The 18,877-nt window shown below is 51.8% G+C and overlaps 2 protein-coding genes across 13 annotated transcripts in view; both read left to right on the forward strand.

The window, feature by feature from the left end:
* PHACTR4 (phosphatase and actin regulator 4) overlaps nt 1-9,024 on the forward strand; it is a 50,046-nt gene extending 41,022 nt beyond the window's left edge. For all 7 annotated transcript variants that reach the window (XM_084222474.1, XM_084222473.1, XM_084222475.1 and 4 more), the window contains 8 exons: nt 1,873-2,452; nt 3,072-3,295; nt 3,752-3,902; nt 4,478-4,533; nt 5,445-5,506; nt 6,260-6,397; nt 7,289-7,365; nt 7,952-9,024. In XM_084222474.1, coding sequence (XP_084078600.1) covers nt 1,873-2,452; nt 3,072-3,295; nt 3,752-3,902; nt 4,478-4,533; nt 5,445-5,506; nt 6,260-6,397; nt 7,289-7,365; nt 7,952-7,967 — 1,304 coding nt within the window. In that variant the 3' untranslated portion in view covers nt 7,968-9,024. The remainder of the gene's footprint in view (nt 1-1,872; nt 2,453-3,071; nt 3,296-3,751; nt 3,903-4,477; nt 4,534-5,444; nt 5,507-6,259; nt 6,398-7,288; nt 7,366-7,951) is intronic.
* A 528-nt stretch (nt 9,025-9,552) lies between these two features.
* Nucleotides 9,553-18,877, forward strand: RCC1 (regulator of chromosome condensation 1). Of its 6 annotated transcripts, XM_084222602.1 has the most exons (14): nt 9,553-9,583; nt 9,784-9,830; nt 10,236-10,277; nt 10,616-10,659; nt 13,016-13,093; nt 13,277-13,354; nt 13,440-13,627; nt 15,042-15,221; nt 15,305-15,401; nt 15,725-15,847; nt 16,040-16,195; nt 16,511-16,630; nt 17,027-17,179; nt 17,678-18,877. In XM_084222602.1, exons 5-14 carry the CDS (start codon nt 13,021-13,023, stop codon nt 17,851-17,853), a joined length of 1,344 nt encoding a protein of 447 aa, XP_084078728.1. In that variant the 5' UTR covers nt 9,553-9,583; nt 9,784-9,830; nt 10,236-10,277; nt 10,616-10,659; nt 13,016-13,020; the 3' UTR covers nt 17,854-18,877. The 6 variants fall into 6 exon arrangements, with proteins under 6 accessions (XP_084078728.1, XP_084078729.1, XP_084078730.1 ...); XM_084222603.1 differs by having other exon boundaries at nt 10,236-10,659; XM_084222604.1 differs by lacking the exon at nt 10,616-10,659.

Raw genomic sequence — 18,877 nt, forward strand, 5'->3', positions numbered from 1 at the left:
CTCTGCTTGGGGCTTACCTTGCTCTGGCAGGTTTTGCAAGTGACCTTGGTATGGTATTAACAACCCCCATGTGCCAGACCAGCTTGATTAGCCTGACCATGCTTGAGCACTCCATGAAATACCTTCTTGTTTTCTTTAAGCTGCTTGCACACACTGCAGGTGGCATTTGAAATGCCCCAGCTCTAATTGGAGGAGGTACTTGTGGAACAAAAAATGTGGCTGGAAACAGCAGTGTATCCAAGGTGTTAAGAGCCATCCTGCCTCATCCCAGGCAGCATGGGCTGGGCTGCGCTGGGAGCAGCTGCGGGGTGTGCAGGGGAGGAAAGAACCAGCAGTTCTCTTTTGTTCCCTGGGTATGAACTCAGATATAGAGGAGGCACCACAGCTCTCTTGTCTGGCACAGCGGACCTGGAGCTGCGGTGTTGTTGTGTGAGCCTTGTGTTGTCACTGTTGTTGAACAGCAGGAGTGGAATTTGCTTTCTGAGCTCTCGAAGGGTCTGGTGCCTGCTCTGACTTCAGGGGTGTCCTTCTGTGCCCCTGTTACAGCCTGAGGTCTGAGAGGGTGTTACTGTGCAGGTCACCCCTTTGTCTGTCCTCGAGATGCTCATTCACTGAGCAGTTTTGTTGTCTCAAGCAGCAGCTTCCTTCTGCCAGTTCCTCGCTCCCTTTCAAATTTTGCTTTTACCCAGACGTGCCTCAAACCTGGTCCTGCCAGGCTTGAAGGGCTGCTCAGGAGACACTGGAGTCCCTTGGGCAGGAGCTGAGGACACTCTATTTTGCACAATCTGGCCCTTAATCTACAAGGGGAAAGTCTAAAAATGCTAAACATGTCACTAATGTGCCCACCTCTCTCCAGTTATGTGGCCTTATCTTGGGAAGCTCTCCCACTTGCAGCACCCTCTTGTGGTGTCTGCCCCGCAGAATCCCCCAGCTCTATTCTGGGGGCATCCATGAGTCACCCACCCGCTCTAGGGAAATGTGTAGCAAGTCTCAGCTGCTTTAGGCAAAGCCTCTGCGAGCCCCAGAAGCCATGGATACATGGATGTTAAAAACTGCAAACTCCTAAAGCAGCAGCAGTCTTTACTGCTGCAATTTCCCTAGGAACAGAGCGGGGTTTGAGGATCCTGTGACTGCCCACTGCAGGCATTTTTCATGTCTCTATTTCTTCATCTCTTCTCCATCAATTGACAAATATTTAAGACTAAAGGCTTTAGGTATCTTTCGAAGTTTTTCTAGTTACTTTGTAGTGGCAGATGAGTTTATACCAGGCTTAAGGAACAGAGTTCAGAGGGTGTAAAGCAGAACCTTATCCTGAGGATTGCTGGCAGTGGGGTGTTCTTGGGCTGGGTCTGATGGATGAACACGGGGGGGAAGCACACTGCTGCCCGCAGCTGTGCTGATTTTTGCCTCTGAGCAAAAAATAAGACTTTAAGACTTTGCGTCTTCCCAAGAAGTTCTTTAATGTACAGGGGAGCTGTTAACACAACTGGAGTCTGGGGCGTCCTGGATGTCTTGGATTCCTTTTATGCTGTAAATACAGCCATAAAGTGCCCACATAACTGCATTCCTGGTCAGGCTCCTATGCTGTCTTTCAAGGGCTGGTGCCATTTCTCTCTCTCTGAAGCAGCAGGATGCACAAACCTGTCTCAGCCTGCTTGGTTTTGGCTGTTCACCCAAGTCTTACTGTTGCTGCTGGAAGGACAAACTAGGGCCTTGTAACCTGGGTATTTCTGGTATGATACTCCAGTAACAAGTAGCAGAGAATGCTTAGTCCAAGGCTCTGAGTGCATTGCCATGCCTTTTCCACACTGATGAAGGTTATCTGGAAAATGCCCTGTTAAACATTGTGGCTTTTGTGGTTTTTATTTTCAGCTGAACTTTCCCAAGTAATGACCAGTGGTACAGCCTTGTCCAAGCCTTCCCCTCCTCTCCCTCCAAAGAGAGGCCTCCTGCCTAACAACACGTCAGAGGCTGTCACCTCTAAACCCCCAAATGACAGGACAGTGACAGCGAGTCGCCCTGCACCAATTCCAGTGCACATGACCTCGGCTTATCCGCCACCTTCGCCCTCGCCACCGCTGCCCACCCATGTACCCCCTGAACCTCCACGCGTGGCCCTGCCCACCTCCACCCCTGTCCCAGACCCACTGTGCTCCCTGGACCTGCCCAAGGAGACTCCTCCTCCTCTTCCTGAAGACTTCAGGTCCATGGAGGTGTCGAAGAGGACAGCAGAACAAGGCTTTGGTGAACCCCATTTGCTGCCTCGCTTGCCTCAAATCCCACTGCACATTCGTATCCAGCAGGCTCTGGCCAGCCCTCTGCCTGTCACCCCACCTCCCGAGGGGTCCCACAGGGCTCACTCGTTGCTCTTTGAGAACGATGGTTTTGGAGAAGACAATGGCACCCTGGGGAGGACAAGATCCCTGCCTGTCACCATTGAGATGCTCAAAGTGTGAGTACTTCCTTGTATGTGTGCCGGCTCTCCCAGCTCCTGCAGTGCTGGGCAGGGCTTAGCTCTCCGCTGAAACCATTTTCCCTGTTGTCCAAATCTGTGCTTCAGGCTCTTAAGAGCCATAGCATCTTCCCCATGAAATTACCCCTGGCTTTGGGATTTTCTTGCTCACAAAGGGAAGTGGGTTCCAGACTACAAACACAGGCTGATGCAGGAATCCAGGCCTGGACTGTCTATAACTGCACCAAGACCAAACAAGGTCCCAGATTCCATTCATGTGTGGCCTTCCTTAGCCTTTCATTTTGCTAAACATAAGTGGGAAAAGAACTGTCTTGGTTTATAGCAGAGCTGAATCTCCAAGTCACAAAGCAGTGGGGTCAGAGGGCAGTTTGGTTCTGCAGAACCTGCCTCTGTCCTTTCCTCGGCCAGAGCTCCCTGTGCTTCGAAGACAGGGGACGGTGCAGGATCCTTTAGTGGCTCTTCCACCTGATCCTGCAGTGGCTCTTGCACCTCTGGTTTCTGGGCTTCCGTGAGGAGAGCTAAGGGTACATTGATTCTAGGGGTATTCTGCAGGCCCTGTGCCAAGTGTTCAGAGGTGTAATAGCGTGCATTTCGTTAGTCCAGACGATGAGGAAGAGGAAGATGATGACCAGGAAGAGGAACAGAATTCAGGTCCTCGTGTGTATATTGGAGATGTGCCATCTGTCACAGTCATCCCCAAACTGGTACCCCAGGTCCTCCCGGAGGAGCAGGAAGGAGATGAAGGGATGAGCGACTCTGACTCGGAGGGGCCCGTCCTGTATAAAGATGATGAGGATGAGGAAGAAGATGAAAGCCATAACAGTAAGGCTTTGACATTGCAGGTGTCATTTTTATTGCTCTGCTGAACTTGTGCCTGGCTGCACTGAGAGCTGGATGAAAGCTCCGGTTCCCACAGTGCCTCAAAGCAGCTGGTTCTTGGTTGCATGATGTAGCACATGTCCTCTGCCTTGCTTTTTCCAAGGCTCTGCAGCCAAACCCATGCAGTCACCTGCTGAGTGCACCCCTTCAGTTCCTGATGGCTCCTGTGACAGCCTGTGCTGTCCCAGCCCCTCAGGTAGGACAGTATTAGGTGAGCATGTGGTGTCACACAAAAAGTGCTGGCTGCTGCTGCTGTGCAGTGAGTGCAGAGCTTGGGAAGAGCAAGGAGAGAGGACGGCTCTCCCTCAGGGAGAGCACAACTCCCAGGAGCACAGGGCTGGGATTGCTGTGGCAGGCTCGGTAGCCTTGAGCTGCATCCTGTGCTCTCCCTCTTCACAGGCACACTGGCCAACAAAGTGAAGAGGAAAGATACGCTTGCTATAAAGCTGGGGAACACAATTGCACCACAGGAGGAGAAGAGCATCTTCCCTAGGAAGAGCAAGGAGGAGTGGAACGAAATCCGTCACCAGATTGGGACAACGCTGATCAGGTACAGATAATGATGATGATCAGTGTGTGGGGAGTGGGATTGCACAAAGTTGGTGCCTTGTCCAGGCAGCTTGTGCTGGAATAGGGTGGATGGTTGGGCATGGCAGCTGGAGCAGGGCTAGGAGGTTGTGTTGTTGTTCCTCCTTAGTTAAGGGAGAAAAGGTGGGAGTTCCTCCTGGAGTCGAACAATATTCCCCTGACAGGCCCCTGTTTCCAGAGGTTAAATGGACTGAGAGGGGAAAATCTCAAGGATTACAGACATGTAAAACACAGGCGTGGATAAAAAGGTGTGGATGGATGCAGGGTGGGTGCTGGTGGCAGTCCAGGCTCTGCTGTCTGAGCTCCTTGCCAAGCTGCTTCTGAGCTGGAGAGCCCATAGGCCTTCCCAATGCTGCCAGTGGCCGAGCAGCTGTTTGACAAGAGCATAGTGTAAAGCAGGGCAGCAGTGATCCTCAGTGGTGAGTGAGGAGTGTGGAGGAGGCTGTCTAGTGCACTGAAACCAGGCAGTTTCATCCTTCATCTGCTGTTGATGAGTGACCGGGTACAACATGCTGTACTTGTCACACTTCTCTTCAGGCGACTGAGTCAGAGACCAACTGCAGAAGAACTGCAACAGAGGAACATTCTTCAGCGTGAGTAGCATTTCTCTGGTGGTCCTGAGAAATACCATAAGTTTGCCTTTAACATCTTAATGTATCAGGTGGGGATGGTTTTAAATTGAAAGAGATTTAGATTAGATGTTAGGAGCAAATTCTTCCCTGTGAGGGTGGTGAAGCCTTTGGCACAGGTCGCCCAGAGAAACTGTGGCTGCCCCATCCCTGAAGGTGTCCAAGGCCAGGCTGGTCAGGGCTTGGAGCAGTCAGGGAGAGTGGAAGGTGCCCTGCCCATAGCAGGGGGTGGGACTGGGTGACCATTGGGGTCCCTTCCAACCAAACCCATTCTGGGATCATATGATTACTGACAGAATAGCTGTCCCATGCCTGCCACCTCAGAGAAGAGTGTGTGGGCTGGTTCAGGCTCTGCTGTTACACAGCAAGGACTGTGAAAGGTGTTTTTGTTTGGGCTGGACTTCTGTGTTGCAGACATTACAGCATTGGCTTGCATGATCTCTTAAGCAGCAGTGCATCACAAAGTCAGGACTGTTTCTCTTGGCCATATCTTGTTCTGCAAAAGTTTTAAATAAACATTTCAAGGAAATGGGAATGTCAGTTCAGGAAGTTTCCAGTTAAAATATTTATCTGTGCTCTTATTTTCTTTTGAACTATAATAGCTTTGTGAAGGAGCAAGCTGCACAGTGGCTTGGATGTATTTTGGCGATAATCGTTGAGGTGAACGACTCATTGGTGCTGTGTAAGGGGAATATTTGCCCCTGCCAGTTCAGGAGGTGACACAGGGTATTGAGCTGTACTGCACTCTGCCTGTCGTAAGCCTTTAGATCTGTAGATAATCTGATCCAGCTCAATACTGTCCTTTGTTCAAGCCTAGAAAGTGCTTTTCAAAGCCTGATGCTTACATGAAAAATATTTTTTTCCCCCTTTGGCAGCGAAAAATGAAGCTGACCGTCAAGCTGAGAAGCGCGAGATCAAGCGCCGGCTCACCAGAAAGGTACTGCTGGCTCCCGCGGTGACGGCCACCTGGCCGGGCTGCCGGGCACGGGGGCACTGAGCACGCTGTCGGTGCCGTGCTGCGGGCCAAGAACGGGGCTCTTGTGTAAGTGTCCCCGTGCCCTCACACTGCAGTGACTTTGGAATGTGGACTGTCACCCACGGTGAGCCATTGGCACCAGGGCCGTGTTTTTTGTCAGTGACAGATCTGAGCTGGCAGCGAGCGTAACAAGCAAGATGAGAAGTAAATTTGGTGCCTGATGCTTTAAAGGTTTGCTGGCCTGGCTGCTTTAACACAGTGCTTTAGCAGCCATCACTTCACACCAGGCTCCCTAAAATCCATTTCTAAAGTAACAGCAGTGTGGGAGCTGAGCAGAGTAACAGCTGCTTTTGTTGCTCATGGCTGGGAAAAGCTTCCCCAAGGCCTGTGGGTGTGAAGTGTGAGTGCTGCCATTGTTGAAGCTGTGTTTAGGGGCGTCATGCAGGGCTTGCCCTTGTAGCGGCTGTTCCCACACCCCTCAGTGTCCTTCTCCATGAGAGTGTGGCCCAGGTTCTGCCCTAGCCTGGCTTTGTGATCCCAGTGGGAGTATCCAGTCCGTCAGGTTTGCCTATTCCCTTGCAGGCAGGATCTGGTAGTATCTGTGCTTAAGGCACAGTGAGGGAACTAGTTTTAGTTTTGCTTGGGGTACTTAGTCCTGGATCTGCTTTGTGGGCAAGGCTCAGACTTACCTCCTTTGTTTTTCCTGGTGTTCAGCTTAGCCAAAGGCCTACAGTGGCGGAGCTGCAGGCCAGGAAGATCCTGAGGTTTAATGAATATGTGGAAGTAACAGATGCTCAAGACTATGACCGGCGAGCAGATAAGCCATGGACAAAGCTGACACCAGCTGACAAGGTAACTGAGTGTCCTGTCTCCAGCTGGGAAGAGGAGCCAGACCCGGGTGGCCCGCACAAACGGGTGTGAGCCAAGGAGATTTGCTCTGTTCCTCTGGCTTCACCTCTCCATCTCTCCCTCTGCCACCCCACCTGTGCACCTTCACTTGCATGTGCTGTCCGAGCTCTGCTTCCTGCTGCCTCATGGCAAGGCGGGGCCCAGGTGGGCACAGTTTGAAAGCCAGCATGGCTTCTGCCTCAGAGTGACATAAGAATCTTAAAATCATGGAATTGTTAAGGTTAGAAGAGGCCTTGAAGATGATGGACTCCAGCTGTTTACCCAGCACCACCATGTTCACCAGTAAACCATGTCCCCAGGTGCCCCACCTGCACATTTTTGAATAGTTCCTGGGATGGTGATTCTACTACCACCCTTTCTATGAAGAAATTTTTCCTTGTATCTCATCTAAACTTCCTCTGACTCAACCTGAGTCAGTTTCCCCTTGTTCTGTCACTTGTTACCTGGAGAAGTGACCAACCCCCGGCTCTCTTGACCCTCCTGTCAGGGAGTTGTAGAGAGTGAGACGATCCCCCCCAAACCTTCTTTTCTCCAGGCTCAGCCCCCCACCTCGCCCAGCTGCTCTTGGTGCTCCAGACCCTTCCCCTGCCCCATTCTCTTTTCTCCACACAGCAAGGATGCTGAGTATTGGTCATAGGAATGCAGTTCCCTGCACGTTCAAGAAACTGGCAGGGAACTATCTGTCCTTGTCCTCCCAGGCCACCTCTGGGGACTGCCCAGCCCTCACAGGGAGAGGCAGATTAAATTCACCTTGGTGCTAATGGACTGTGAAAACTGGGTGGCTGCTCCAGTCTGAGCCCTTTCCTTTACCAAAAAATCTCCCTCTGTGTGCAGGCAGCCATCAGGAAGGAGCTGAATGAGTTTAAGAGCTGTGAAATGGAAGTACACGAGGAGAGCAAGCAGTTCACAAGGTGAGAATGTGTTAACATAAGAGGTTTCGACCTTTTAGAGCTGTCAGAGCTGTGCTGCAAGGACAGTGCTCTGTGGCAAAACACTAAGACCTTAGAAAAATTATTTGTGCAGCAGTTGGAGATTGAATGTCGCTTTCTGTTTCAGTCCTGGGGGGGTGACAGGAGCAGCAGCAGACACAAAGTGGGTTGTTTTTCCTTAAACTGGGGCTTCCATCCTGGAGGCTAAGTGACCAGTGTCTAGTTTGAGGTGTATCTGAAACTAGGGTGAAGCTGCAGCTGGAGTGAGCTTTTCTGGGGCTAGAGATGTGCAGCCACAGCCACAAAGCAACTTGCTAATGATTTACTTTGGATGTAATCTGTGTAGTCAGGTCCGGATCATGGCCCCCGTGATTCCTTTCCTTCCAGCCCTGTGTGGCAAAGTTGAGTGCAGAGCACAGGAGGTGAAATTATTTGATGTTCACAGCTTCCCTGAGGGCTGAGAGTTCTGAGATAATTCAATTTACTCTCTTCGGCTATCTGTACTGCCCAAGTAACCGTTTAACCTGAGTTCCAAGGATAACACTCAGATTTTTCACTTGCCTTTCAGATACCATCGACCATAATATTCCAAGGAGGGAGCAAGAAATCCGCAAGGGCTGGAAGTTCTCTGCATCCCTCTCCCAGGCAATACAGTGAGGGTGGAGCCTCAGCTCTTCCAAGATTTGCCTTCCAAACATATCCAGAAACAGGCTTTCGGCCAGGGAAGAGGAATCCTGTCTGAATGTAGCATTTCACTGGAACAAACACATCTCTTATGCCATCAGGCTGGAACTGACACTATACCTCGTGTGGCTCAGCAATAAGACTCTGCCAGGAGACCGTGCCCAGGGGAGCGACCCCTTCCTCCCCAGGTTGTACAGACTTGTCCTGGGGAGTGCAATTCCTCATTTCCTTCTCCTTTCCATGAGGAAGGGAGATTAAAAACAAAGGCAGCTCTAATGTTGGGAAGCTGAGGACAGCATGTGCTCAGAAGCACATGTGTGTATATTAGCTGTGTACAGAGAACCCTGGCACACAACTGACGTGGCACTCGCTATTTTTTGGAGGTTTTGCTTTTTTGTCATGTCCTTAATGCCCTGAATCACTACTGACTGACGGTTTGTTGTCCTGGAAGGGAATTGTGTAGATATTAACATATGCTGCATCTTTTTGTTTAAAAAAAAAAAAAAAGGAAAAAAATCCCAACCCCAACATATGTATAAATGCTCTGCACTCTCTCACACTTGCAGTGATCTTAATAACAGATCTTGAGATATTTAGGCTTGTTTAACAAATTACAGAACGAGGAAAAATTACTGTTGCCTTTTTAAAACTTTTTAATTTGGGGAAACTGTGAGAGTAGTCAGTCTTTTTTATTGTGGCTTTCTCTCAAACGTTTTTTACTCTCCCAAATCAGGGTTGAAGCTTGCCTTTTTCTCATTCTTATGGCTAAACCTACTGGAAACTTGATTGTTTCTCTGTGTGGGTCAAAAGGAGGGGAAGAATAGGTTTAAAAAGTGACCTTAAAAAGACGGTATTTCTCTTCTGAGAGAAAAATTCTTCCTCAATGCGGGTTAGGGAAAAAAAAAAATCTGGTAGGGCCACTGCTGTATTATGCACAAAACTAAACTATCTGTGAGATACCACTTGTGTAGGGGTTTGGGGTGGGGAGGGGGAGAAGAACTTTGTTTTGTTCACAGACCAGTGTGGCAACATGGCCCAGCATCCGCTGGGGGCTCTTCCCTCACAGCATCCCCTGTACAGCTGCCATTACATTGTATATCAGTCTTCGCAACAACAGATTTTAATTATTAAATAAAAGTATTTTAGAATTTTTTTCTTAAACCCTGCTTGTGTGGTCGTGTCTTTTCCGCTGCTCTCAGAGGGAGGGAGCCTGACCGGCGGCTCCTGAGGGGGTGGAGGGCGGGTCAGCCATGGCGGCGCCTCCCCGGAGGCCGCGGCTTTTCGCGCCCTTCGCACTGCGCATGTGCCAACCGCCCTTCTAGCCATTGCGCAGGCGCGGTAGGTCCGGCCCTTTCCGCCGGATGTTGGCTCCGCCCCCCTCATGCCCATGTACGGTTTATCCCCGCCCCCTCACGCGGACGCATGCGCACATTTCAGCCCCGCCCCCGTGCACTATAAAAATCGCCGCGCGAGGGGCCTCGGCCTCTTGCACCGTGGCTAGCGAGGGAGTTGTCAGGTACGTTTTGCCTTACTTTTACCCTTTTAACAGTTCGTACGCTCTAAACCCTTTATTTTGCTGTGGCGTGAACTCGTGCTGTCCGCGCAGTGCTGTGTTTTAGCGCTAAAATACGCCGTGAGATACACGTGGCTGTGGGTGCTGCGGAGTCACCCCGCGCAACCTCAGCCGCCCCTCAGAGCCATTTCCATTTCCTACAGGTTTCACCAAAGCCACTTTAAGCTTGGTTTGTCCAGCCCGCTCCAACGTAAGTACCTTTCATGTGGCCCCGCCGCGTGGTCGCGGAGCTGGGGCGCGGGGGGCCTGGCGGGGTTAAGGTGGTTAGAAATGTTAAGCAAATTCCCAACGTGGATATCCGGAGAAGTCGCTCTCTCTCGGCACTGTCCGTGTGGCGCATGGGAGCGCAGGCCCTCGGGCCCGTGACGTAGAGTCCCTTTCCACGACGTTGGAGAGCAAGCCGGGCCTCGAGCCTGCAGCCTGCATATTCCTACTGCTTCTCTGAGCCCTTGGGCTGTGACAGAGGAGACAAACCATGCAGGAAACACTGACACGCGCGGTGGGACGGGAAACGCGTGCCGAGCTGGGAGGGAGAGACGAAAATGGAAGATCATAAGCAAATCCTTAAAGTACCTTTTCTTTTTTTCATTTCCAGTACCAAAATTGAAAAAGTTCAAATGAAACACGATTTTTGAAGGTAATTGCGTTTTTAAGTGTAATATTCTGTGTATTTCAAGGATATTCTAGAATAATAGGGCAGTTTAGTGATACAATTTCATTCCGGGTGATATAGGTGATAGTAATGTAAGTTCAGGTTGGAGGCTCCTAGCTTTAATGATAGTATTCGATTTTGGATAGATGGGGAAAAAAAAATTCCTGAGTCTCGAAGGAGAAAAAGAAAAACTAGTCACAAGTCTTACATTAAAAAGAAAAAGGCTGGAGATAAATTTGTGTTTTGGACTTAAAGCTACATTGGTGTATTGTATGACATCTGAAAAAAGCAGAAAAAAATACCTTTTTCCTAAAACGTTGCAGAAACTGCTGGGGTGAAGTGACAAAAACGCCTCAAGTGGGAGCGGGTGAGTATATTAAAGAGTTTGCCCAAGTTAGGTGGTTGCCCAGTTCGTGTTAGCACACTATGTGTAATGACACTGTAGCCACAGAAATCAAAACGGATGGAACCAGGGATGCGTGCTTGTAGTGGTCTTTTTAAAGAGTGTGCTTGGAGCACGAAAAATAGCCACGTGTGGCTGTGGTACCTTGTGGGACATGCACTTGCTGGATTTTGTGGAGCAGGGCCTGGAGTTATGGTAAGCTGCACGGGAAGGAGAGGCAATCCACGGGGTGAGGGGCTGGCTGGTCCGGCAAAGAGCTGCTTTTGGGATGCTGCAAACTAGGGAAGGGGGTGGGGGGAAGCGTAAGGGGAAAGTATGTAAGGCGTGTGCTTTCCTGTGGAATACACTTCACAACCTTCCCGTCGATTTGCCCTTGTGGGGCCAGGATGTTACAGGGAAGATGATACCGAAAGTGGGTGGATTATACATATAAGTGGGTGGATTATACATATAATGTGGATGGAAGCAGCAGTTTGTGTTTTAAGGCTCTGAAATACCGCTCTCACTCTCATGTTGATGTCCAAATCTGTACCTGTCTACAGTAGACAACTTAATAAACTGAACTTGCCTTTGGCTTGGTGTCTGTTTTTCGTGGGTGGTCTAAATATTAAGGAGAATTTCGTGCTCTGGGTGGTGCTTCTCTTGTGTAGTAGCATAATTCTTGTTTGCTGCGGAACCATCGCAAAATGTAGAGAAATGCTGTGTGGTGCTGCATTAGGAGCAGATCCTACCTGCAGTCAAGGTTTGGGTACAAAACCTTGGTATCAGGGGCTGAGTCGAGACTGACGAGGGTGTGGCATGGGGTGGGGGTAAGGAGGGAGGGGGATCACACGTCTTTCCCTAGCCCTTTTAAAGGGGAGTACTGCTGATGGAGGGGGGGGGTTCTGGGAGGTGTGGATGTGGGTTGGATGAAATGGGCATCAGCAGTTAGCCAGATGTCCTGTCCCTGGCCATGAAGTCCTCTGGGAAAGGATCAGGGAGTGGCTGTGTATCTGCTCATCAAGTCCCAGCATGAGCCTGGGAGAAATGGGGTGATTACTCCAAGATATTCCAATCTCATGGGCTGTAAGAGACCCCTGGGGATAACGGTCTGTAGATAAGCAGATAAAGGCTGCCATACCAGCCAAGATGTTAGGAGCACTTTATTAGTAAATAAAAGTAATCTGGCCAAATGGAGGCCTCTGGACTGAACGTCAGAATTACATTGGATGAAAGGAAAGTTTGCTGTCCTCCCATTAACTGGAGAAGTTTAGTTTAGTTCCTGTTTCAAGGGTAAAAGTATTTTCCACTTTAGGTAGTAGGAGGTTGCTGGAGAAGATGGTATCTCAGACTTGCTGGATTTCCATACTCTGTTATCATTGTTCAGCGTGTTTAATTGCCATTTTTTTGCAGCAGCTCTATTTTATTACGGCTGGCTGGGGCCTGGGAGGCTGAAGGCATCTCTGCCGGTTGGAAGCAGGATGCGTTAGTGACGCGAATTTATTGTCCGGGGGCCAGCGTATTGCCTACCGCGAGCTGTGCCTTGTGCTGCCTGTCCTGTGTCTTTCAGTCCCCTTGTCCTGCACCACCTGTCCTCGTTTCATCCCTCTGTCCCGCCCGTCCGTCTGTCCCGCCCGTCCTGCCGGGGGAGTGCCCTGTCCGGGCGGGGCCGCCAGGGGGCGTAGCTCCGCGAGGAGCCGGCGCGCGCATGCGCAGAGCGGAGCGCGGCGGCGCCGGCGGGCGGTGAGGGAGCGCGGCGGGGTCGAGCCGGGCGGAGCGGCGGGAGGCCCCGGTGGGCGGGCATGGGGACAAGGGGGCGGCCGCGGGGGTCCCGGCGGACCCGGGGCCGTCCTCGGCGCAGCCGACCGGCCAGCGGGAGGAGCTCCAGGCGGCGGGAGGAGCGGCAGGTCCGGGCCGTGGCCTCCGCGGCCCCACGTGAGGCGGCGCCGCGGGGAATTCGAACGGCGAGAAGGGGCGGGGGCCGTGCTCGGGCCACGCGGAGCGGGGGAGGGGGTAAGGACGTAGATACGGCTTAGCTCCGATTCTTCCCTTTTACTCCTTTCCCGTTTTCATTCTTCTCCTTTTTTCCCTTTCCTCTCTCCTCGCCTGCCTGGACCCGAAATCTGGAGAGGTTCACATCTGCGTAAAATAGGGAGTATGGATAAAACACACAAAGGAAAACTTTCCGTTTTCCCAGAGTAGGAAAAGACATCAGTGTTCAAATCCCAAGTCAGTCACCAGTCCCTCATGTGGTTTTTTAGGGTGTGAGGGGCCATCCCAAACAGTGAACAGCCCGGTTTACTCGGTGGGTGACTCCTTACATGCTGTTTTTGGCATTTAGATTCCATGATGCCAGGAAAACGCAGAGTGCAGATCCTGGTGCCAGAAGAAGCGTCTACTGAGCTGAAAAAGGTTAAAGGTAAGAAAAATCTCTTGCAATTTTCCTTCCACTTTCCCAGGGGCGATTTTCACCAGGAAACTTGTACCCGCACATGTTCTTTCTCCCCCTCCCACCCTGCAGTCAGCTGCCCATCACATTGCTCACAGCTTGGGCCAGTGCTGACACTGAGCCAGGGTAACCTTGGCTCTTTTTGGCATTTAGATTCCAAGATGCCAGGAAAACGCAGAATGAAGATCCTGGTGCCAGAAGAAGAATCTACTGAGACAAAAAAGGTTAAAGGTAAGAAAAATTCCTTGGAAGTTTCCTTCCACTTACCAGGAAACTTGTACACTGACATGTTCTTTCTCCCCCTCACACCTCACAGTCAGCCACCCATCACATCGCTCACAGCCTGGGCTGGTGCTGACACTGGGCCAGGGTAATGTTGGCCAGCTGGGTCTAGGTGAAGACATCATGGAGAGGAAGAAGCCAGCTCTGGTCACGCTGCCAGAGATGGTGGTGCAGGTGGAAGCTGGAGGGATGCACACGGTGTGCCTCAGCCAGACTGGAAAGGTAAGTGCAGGGGGTTCTGGGTGTGTTCTGGAGCAGGGGGTAGGAATCAGCCACTGCTCTGTCCGCATCTTGTTCCACCTCTAGGAGTGAGCATGGTCTCATGGACAAAAGTTAAGGGGTCAAAAGAAGGACCTGAAAGGAGCCTTTGAGAGAACTGGAGAGGGACTTCTGACAAGAGTGTGGGGTGATAGGTCAAGGGGGAACGGCTTCACACTGACAGAGTATATGCGTGACACTGTCATTTTAGATGCAGTATTGGGAAGTTCTTCCCTGTGAAGGTGGTGAGGCTCTGGTACAGAGAAGCTATAGCTGCCTCATTGTGTGGGGATAGAATGTAAGAAAATAATGATAGTGCAGAAGGTAATCTCACTCCTGAGGAGTTGCAGCTGTGCAGATTAACCAACGATTAGGAACAGGCCTGCCATTAACAGGCCACAGCTCTGTCCAGTATGGATGAGTGCTATAAAAGAGTGGCTTAGCTGGATGAGGAGAGAGTTGGAGTTCATTGGCTGTGCTGTGAGGAAGGAATCAGTGCTGCAAGGAGCTGCCCATGAGAAATTACTGAGGAGGTACGGGAGCTTCGCAATAAGATGACAACGCCTCATCCCTGGAAGTATTCCAGGCCAGGTTGGACAGGGTTTAAAGCAATAGGAATAGTGTGGCCAGTAGGAGCAGGGAGGTCATTCTTCCCCTGTATTCAGCACTGGGTAAGGCCACACCTTGAGTATTGTGTCCAGTTCTGGGCCCCTCAGTTTAGGAGGAACATTGAGATGCGTGAGCGTGTCCAAAGGAGAGCAACAAGGCTGGTGAGGGGCTTGGAACACAAGCCATATGAGGAACGACTGAGGAAGCTGGGATTGTTCAGCCTGGAGAAAAAGAGACTCGGAGGTGACCTTATCACTCTCCAACTTCCTGAAGGGTGGCTGTGGTGCGCTGGGAGTTGGTCTCTTTCTCCAGGCAACAACTGACAGAACAAGAGGACACAGTCTCAAGCTGTGCCAAGGGAGATACAGGCTAGAATTAAGGAGGAAGTTTTTCACAGAAGGAGTGGTCAAATACTGGAATCATCTGCCCAGGGAGGTGGTGGAGTCACCATCCCTCAATGTGTTTAAAAAAAGACTGGATGTGGCACTTGGTGCCGTGATCTAGTTGAGGTGTTAGAACATGAGTTGGACTCGATGATCTTAAAGGTCTCTTCCAACCTAGAAATTCTGTAATTCTGTGAACCTGATGTAGTGGAGGGTGTTCCTGCCCATGGCAGGTGGTGGACTGAAATGAGCTTTAAGGTCTCTTCCAACCCAGACCATTCCATCATTCTGTAGTAATTCAGCCTCGTGAGTCTCTGTCCCCTATCTTCATACTCAGCCTGTTGCCCCTCTGGGCTCTATCCTGACCACTTGCACCCAATCTGCAGATCTACACCTTTGGCTGCAACGATGAAGGTGCCCTGGGACGTGACACCTCAGCTGAAGGCTCTGAGAGCTCTCCAGGGCTGGTGGAGCTGCAGGAGAAGGTGGTGCAGGTGTCGGCAGGGGACAGCCACACGGCCGCGCTGACGGAGGATGGCAGGGTCTTCGTCTGGGGCTCCTTCCGGGTATGCTGATTCCTCAGATGCTGGAAACTCTGCTGGTGGCTGCTGCTCCTGTGGCTCATCCCTGTGTCTCTCTCTTCCCTCAGGATAACAATGGAGTGATTGGCTTGCTGGAGCCCATGAAGACGAGCACAATTCCTGTGCTGCTCCAGCTCGATACACCTGTCATTAAAATAGTTTCAGGTGAGCAGGTGTCATTGTTGAGATGGTACTAATAAACAGAAGAACACCATGTATTTAAGAAAGCTTCTCTCTTTTATTTTAGCAGCATGCTGTCTTTTCTATACCCTCTCACACAGTTTATACCTATTCATTAGCCACAATCAACATTGTGCATTGATGCAAGGTGGTCAACACCACTGTTTTCTGTCAAGATCTAACTGCAGGACCTATTGTTTATCTTTTCTTCTCCTCTGTTTCCATGCTGGCAGCCTTGGTAGGACTTGGTAGGTCCTCAGGACTTGCTGGAAGACTTCTCCATAACTTCTCTTTCCTTCCTGTCCCAGGAAATGACCACTTGGTGATGCTGACAGTGGATGGTGACCTGTTCACGTGTGGCTGTGGTGAACAGGGCCAGCTGGGCAGAGTGCCAGCACTCTTTGCCAGTCGAGGAGGACGGCGAGGACTGCGTGAGTGGATTTAGTTCTCAGAGGTGCATCCTTTGGTTTTGGCTCTGCCTTTGTAGAGGAACAAAGGGACCCAGTCCCTGATGCTCAAGGGCTTATGTGTAATCAGTGACGTAAATGTAGTGAGCCAGATCCTTAGATGCCGGGAGGGTGTAAATCCTTACTCCTTGTATAACACCTTGTCTCCTGCCCCAGAGCGGATGCTGGTCCCCCAGCTTGTCCCTGTCAGAGGCAGAGGGAGAAGAAGCAAAATGCGCTTCCAGGACGCTTTCTGCGGGGCATATTTCACCTTTGCCGTCACGCGCGAGGGACACATCTATGGATTTGGCCTCTCCAACTACCACCAGCTGGGTGAGCTTCACCTGTGTCCCTTCAGATCTCCTTCCAGTCCACTGCTGCCCCGGCTTGGTGGGGGAAGCTGCTGGATGCCCCAGAATCTAAACACTGGATACACCAGAGCTGGAAATGGGGGTGGGGTTCGCCCTGAGTAGCTCTGGGTTTAGGTCCCAGCCCTTGTGCCCCCTGGGTTTGAGCAGAAATTAGATTTTGGGGCTGGGCAGCTGTATTGGTCTCTGGTAGGGTGAGCTCCAGGGTGGACAGCTCAGTGCTGGAGCTGTCTGTGCCCATGGACCTGATCCACCTGGGTTTGTCTGTCCTACACTGCAGGGACCCAGGACACCGAGCCCTGCTTCTCCCCGCAGAACCTCACGTGCTTCAAGAACTCCACCAAGTCTTGGGTTGGGTTCTCTGGCGGGCAGCACCACACCGTCTGCGTCGACTCTGAAGGTGAGTGACGCTGTGACAGGTGGGATGGGACTCACACAGCAGGGTGGGGAGATCCCATGGCCCTCAACCTGCCCAAGGAGCTGTTGGGATGAGGGTGATGTGCTGGAGCCCTCTAAGCTCTCAGTGTTCAAGGAAACGAGGTTTGTGTGAGATTGCAGCGAAGGGAAGCTGAGGACTCAGTTGTGAACTCTGCTCTTGCAGCTATCCACCTTACTGATTTTGGGGACCTGAAGGGTCTCTATCGCACCCTGCCCCTTCTGGGCGGGTCTCAGGGTGTGGTATGCAGGAGTGATGCTGCTTCAGGAGTCAGACCTGGGAAGAGGTCCTGGTCTGCTTTGACCCTACTGCAGCTTCTGCCATGCTCAAGTCTCATCTCGTGTATCTGCTGTGTTCCAGGTAAAGCCTACAGCCTGGGCAGGGCAGAGTATGGCCGGCTGGGCCTTGGAGCAGGGGCAGAGGAGAAGAGTACACCTACAGTTATCCCGGAGCTCCCCAGTATCGTCTCGGTGGCCTGCGGAGCGTCAGTTGGTTATGCTGTCAGCAGTGATGGTGAGTGCCAGGGTCTGGGAACCCTGCCTTCTGCGCTTTCTTCATTCCTTCATCCAGCCCTGCACGCCGTAACCGCACACTGCCAGCTGGTTTGGGACTGGAGCCAGGTCCTGGTGCCCATCTCTCGGGGGCAGCTGGACAGTGGCTGCTGAGATGCATTTGTGGGCCTGTTTGTGGGCAGCAGGGTCGGTCATGAGGTGCTGACCAGGAGGGGGTCGTTGGCCTGACAGTCTCTTCTCTGACTCTGCCGATGCCAGACCTCCGTGCTCTGGTGCTGCGTCTGCCTGTGTGCAGTGTCTGCAGGAGGGAAGGTTTGGAGTGGGCTGTGGGTTTAGTTTTCTCCCCCAAAGGGATGAAAGTTCCTTGGCTCTGTGATGGAATGCCTGTTTGAGTTGCCAGTGCTTGTCCTCTTCCTCCTGCTTGTGTTTTGGACTCAAAGAAATGCACTGTCTGGGTGCGAGGTCTTGGAGCTCAAAGCTTGCTTCACCTCTGTTGCAGGACGAGCGTTTGCGTGGGGAATGGGCACTAACTACCAGCTGAGCACCGGGGAGGAGGATGACGTCTGGAGCCCCGTGGAGATGACGGGGAAGCAGCTGGAGAACCGGCGGGTGCTGGCCGTGTCCAGCGGTGGGCAGCACACTGTGCTGCTGGTCAGTGACAAGGAGCAGAGCTGATGAAGCAACACTGCAGCTGGGCCCCGCGGAATCACAGCACCCCCAGACCCCCCACAACTTCTGCCTGGCTTGGGGAGCCGATTACTTGGGGAGAGCAGGAGGCTCATGGAGCTCGGCCCAGCAGCACCTGCGTGGCTGGAACAGGGTGCCCGTGGGTTCTCCCTGCAAGCGTTTGTCTGTTTTCCTGTGGTGTCCAGTGCTCTGTCAGCTGCCTGGGTCAGCTTGGTCCTAAACTGATCCCAGTTCTGTGCCTGGATGGATTTCCCCTTCTCGTCTGTTTATTTTAACATTTCCTGGTCGAGCAAAGCTGAGGGTTTTGTTCTTCACTCTGCAATCATGTTTGGTAACAGTCTCCCTGAGGTCCCCATGTTTCCCACATCTGGATGCTCTTCCACCCCCTTCACCAAAATATACCTCTCTGGCCTGGATTTGTCTGCTGCCACCCCCCAAACCCTTCGGAGGCTGTTCCAGGTGGATCTAAGTCCAGCAGGAATGTGCCCAGGAAGCTCTATCATCTAATCCAGAGTTTGTGGCTACTGTGGATAGATTCTGCCTGGTGAGGGAGAATGCTGCTGGCTGATGCCTAGCACAGTGTGACTGCTAGAGGCTCCTGCCTCCCATCTCCTCAAGCTGAGCCCCCCCACCCTAGGCAGTGAGGCCAGGAGCAGGTTCCCCACTACCCTGGCCTGGAGCAGCCACCTCACCGCTGCTTTTTGCAGTCCTGGCCACTCCTTTGCCATTGCCTTTGGAAACCCAACCAAATCCATCCCACGGGTGGAAACACTGTTACTTAAATTTTTCTCTCACTTGCTGAGGAAGGTGGTTCATTTGCTGTTAGGGTCTTGATGAACAGACACCCAGACCCCACCTATGCCCGGAGTCGCTGAAACAACAGGACTCGTCCTCCCCATTTCATCCCTGATCCAACTGGTCTTGATTCCTGTGCCCAGCCTGCTCCATCCTCTCCTTATAGGAGGTACCTTCTAGGTACCTGGAGTGAGGAGGGGTCTGCAAAGAGTTAAAT

Source organism: Fringilla coelebs (assembly GCF_963513975.1).
Source record: "Fringilla coelebs genome assembly, chromosome: 28".
Lineage (NCBI taxonomy): Eukaryota > Metazoa > Chordata > Aves > Passeriformes > Fringillidae > Fringilla > Fringilla coelebs.

Excerpts from the sequence above, each read along its gene's own strand:
- RCC1 (XM_084222603.1), top strand. The coding sequence starts at position 13,021 with ATGATGCCAGGAAAACGCAGAGTGCAGATCCTGGTGCCAGAAGAAGCG. Across the intron at positions 13,094-13,276 it reads TGAGCTGAAAAAGGTTAAAG|ATTCCAAGATGCCAGGAAAA; the intron begins GTAAGAAAAATC and ends TTTGGCATTTAG. Across the intron at positions 16,631-17,026 it reads CGTCTGCGTCGACTCTGAAG|GTAAAGCCTACAGCCTGGGC; the intron begins GTGAGTGACGCT and ends GCTGTGTTCCAG.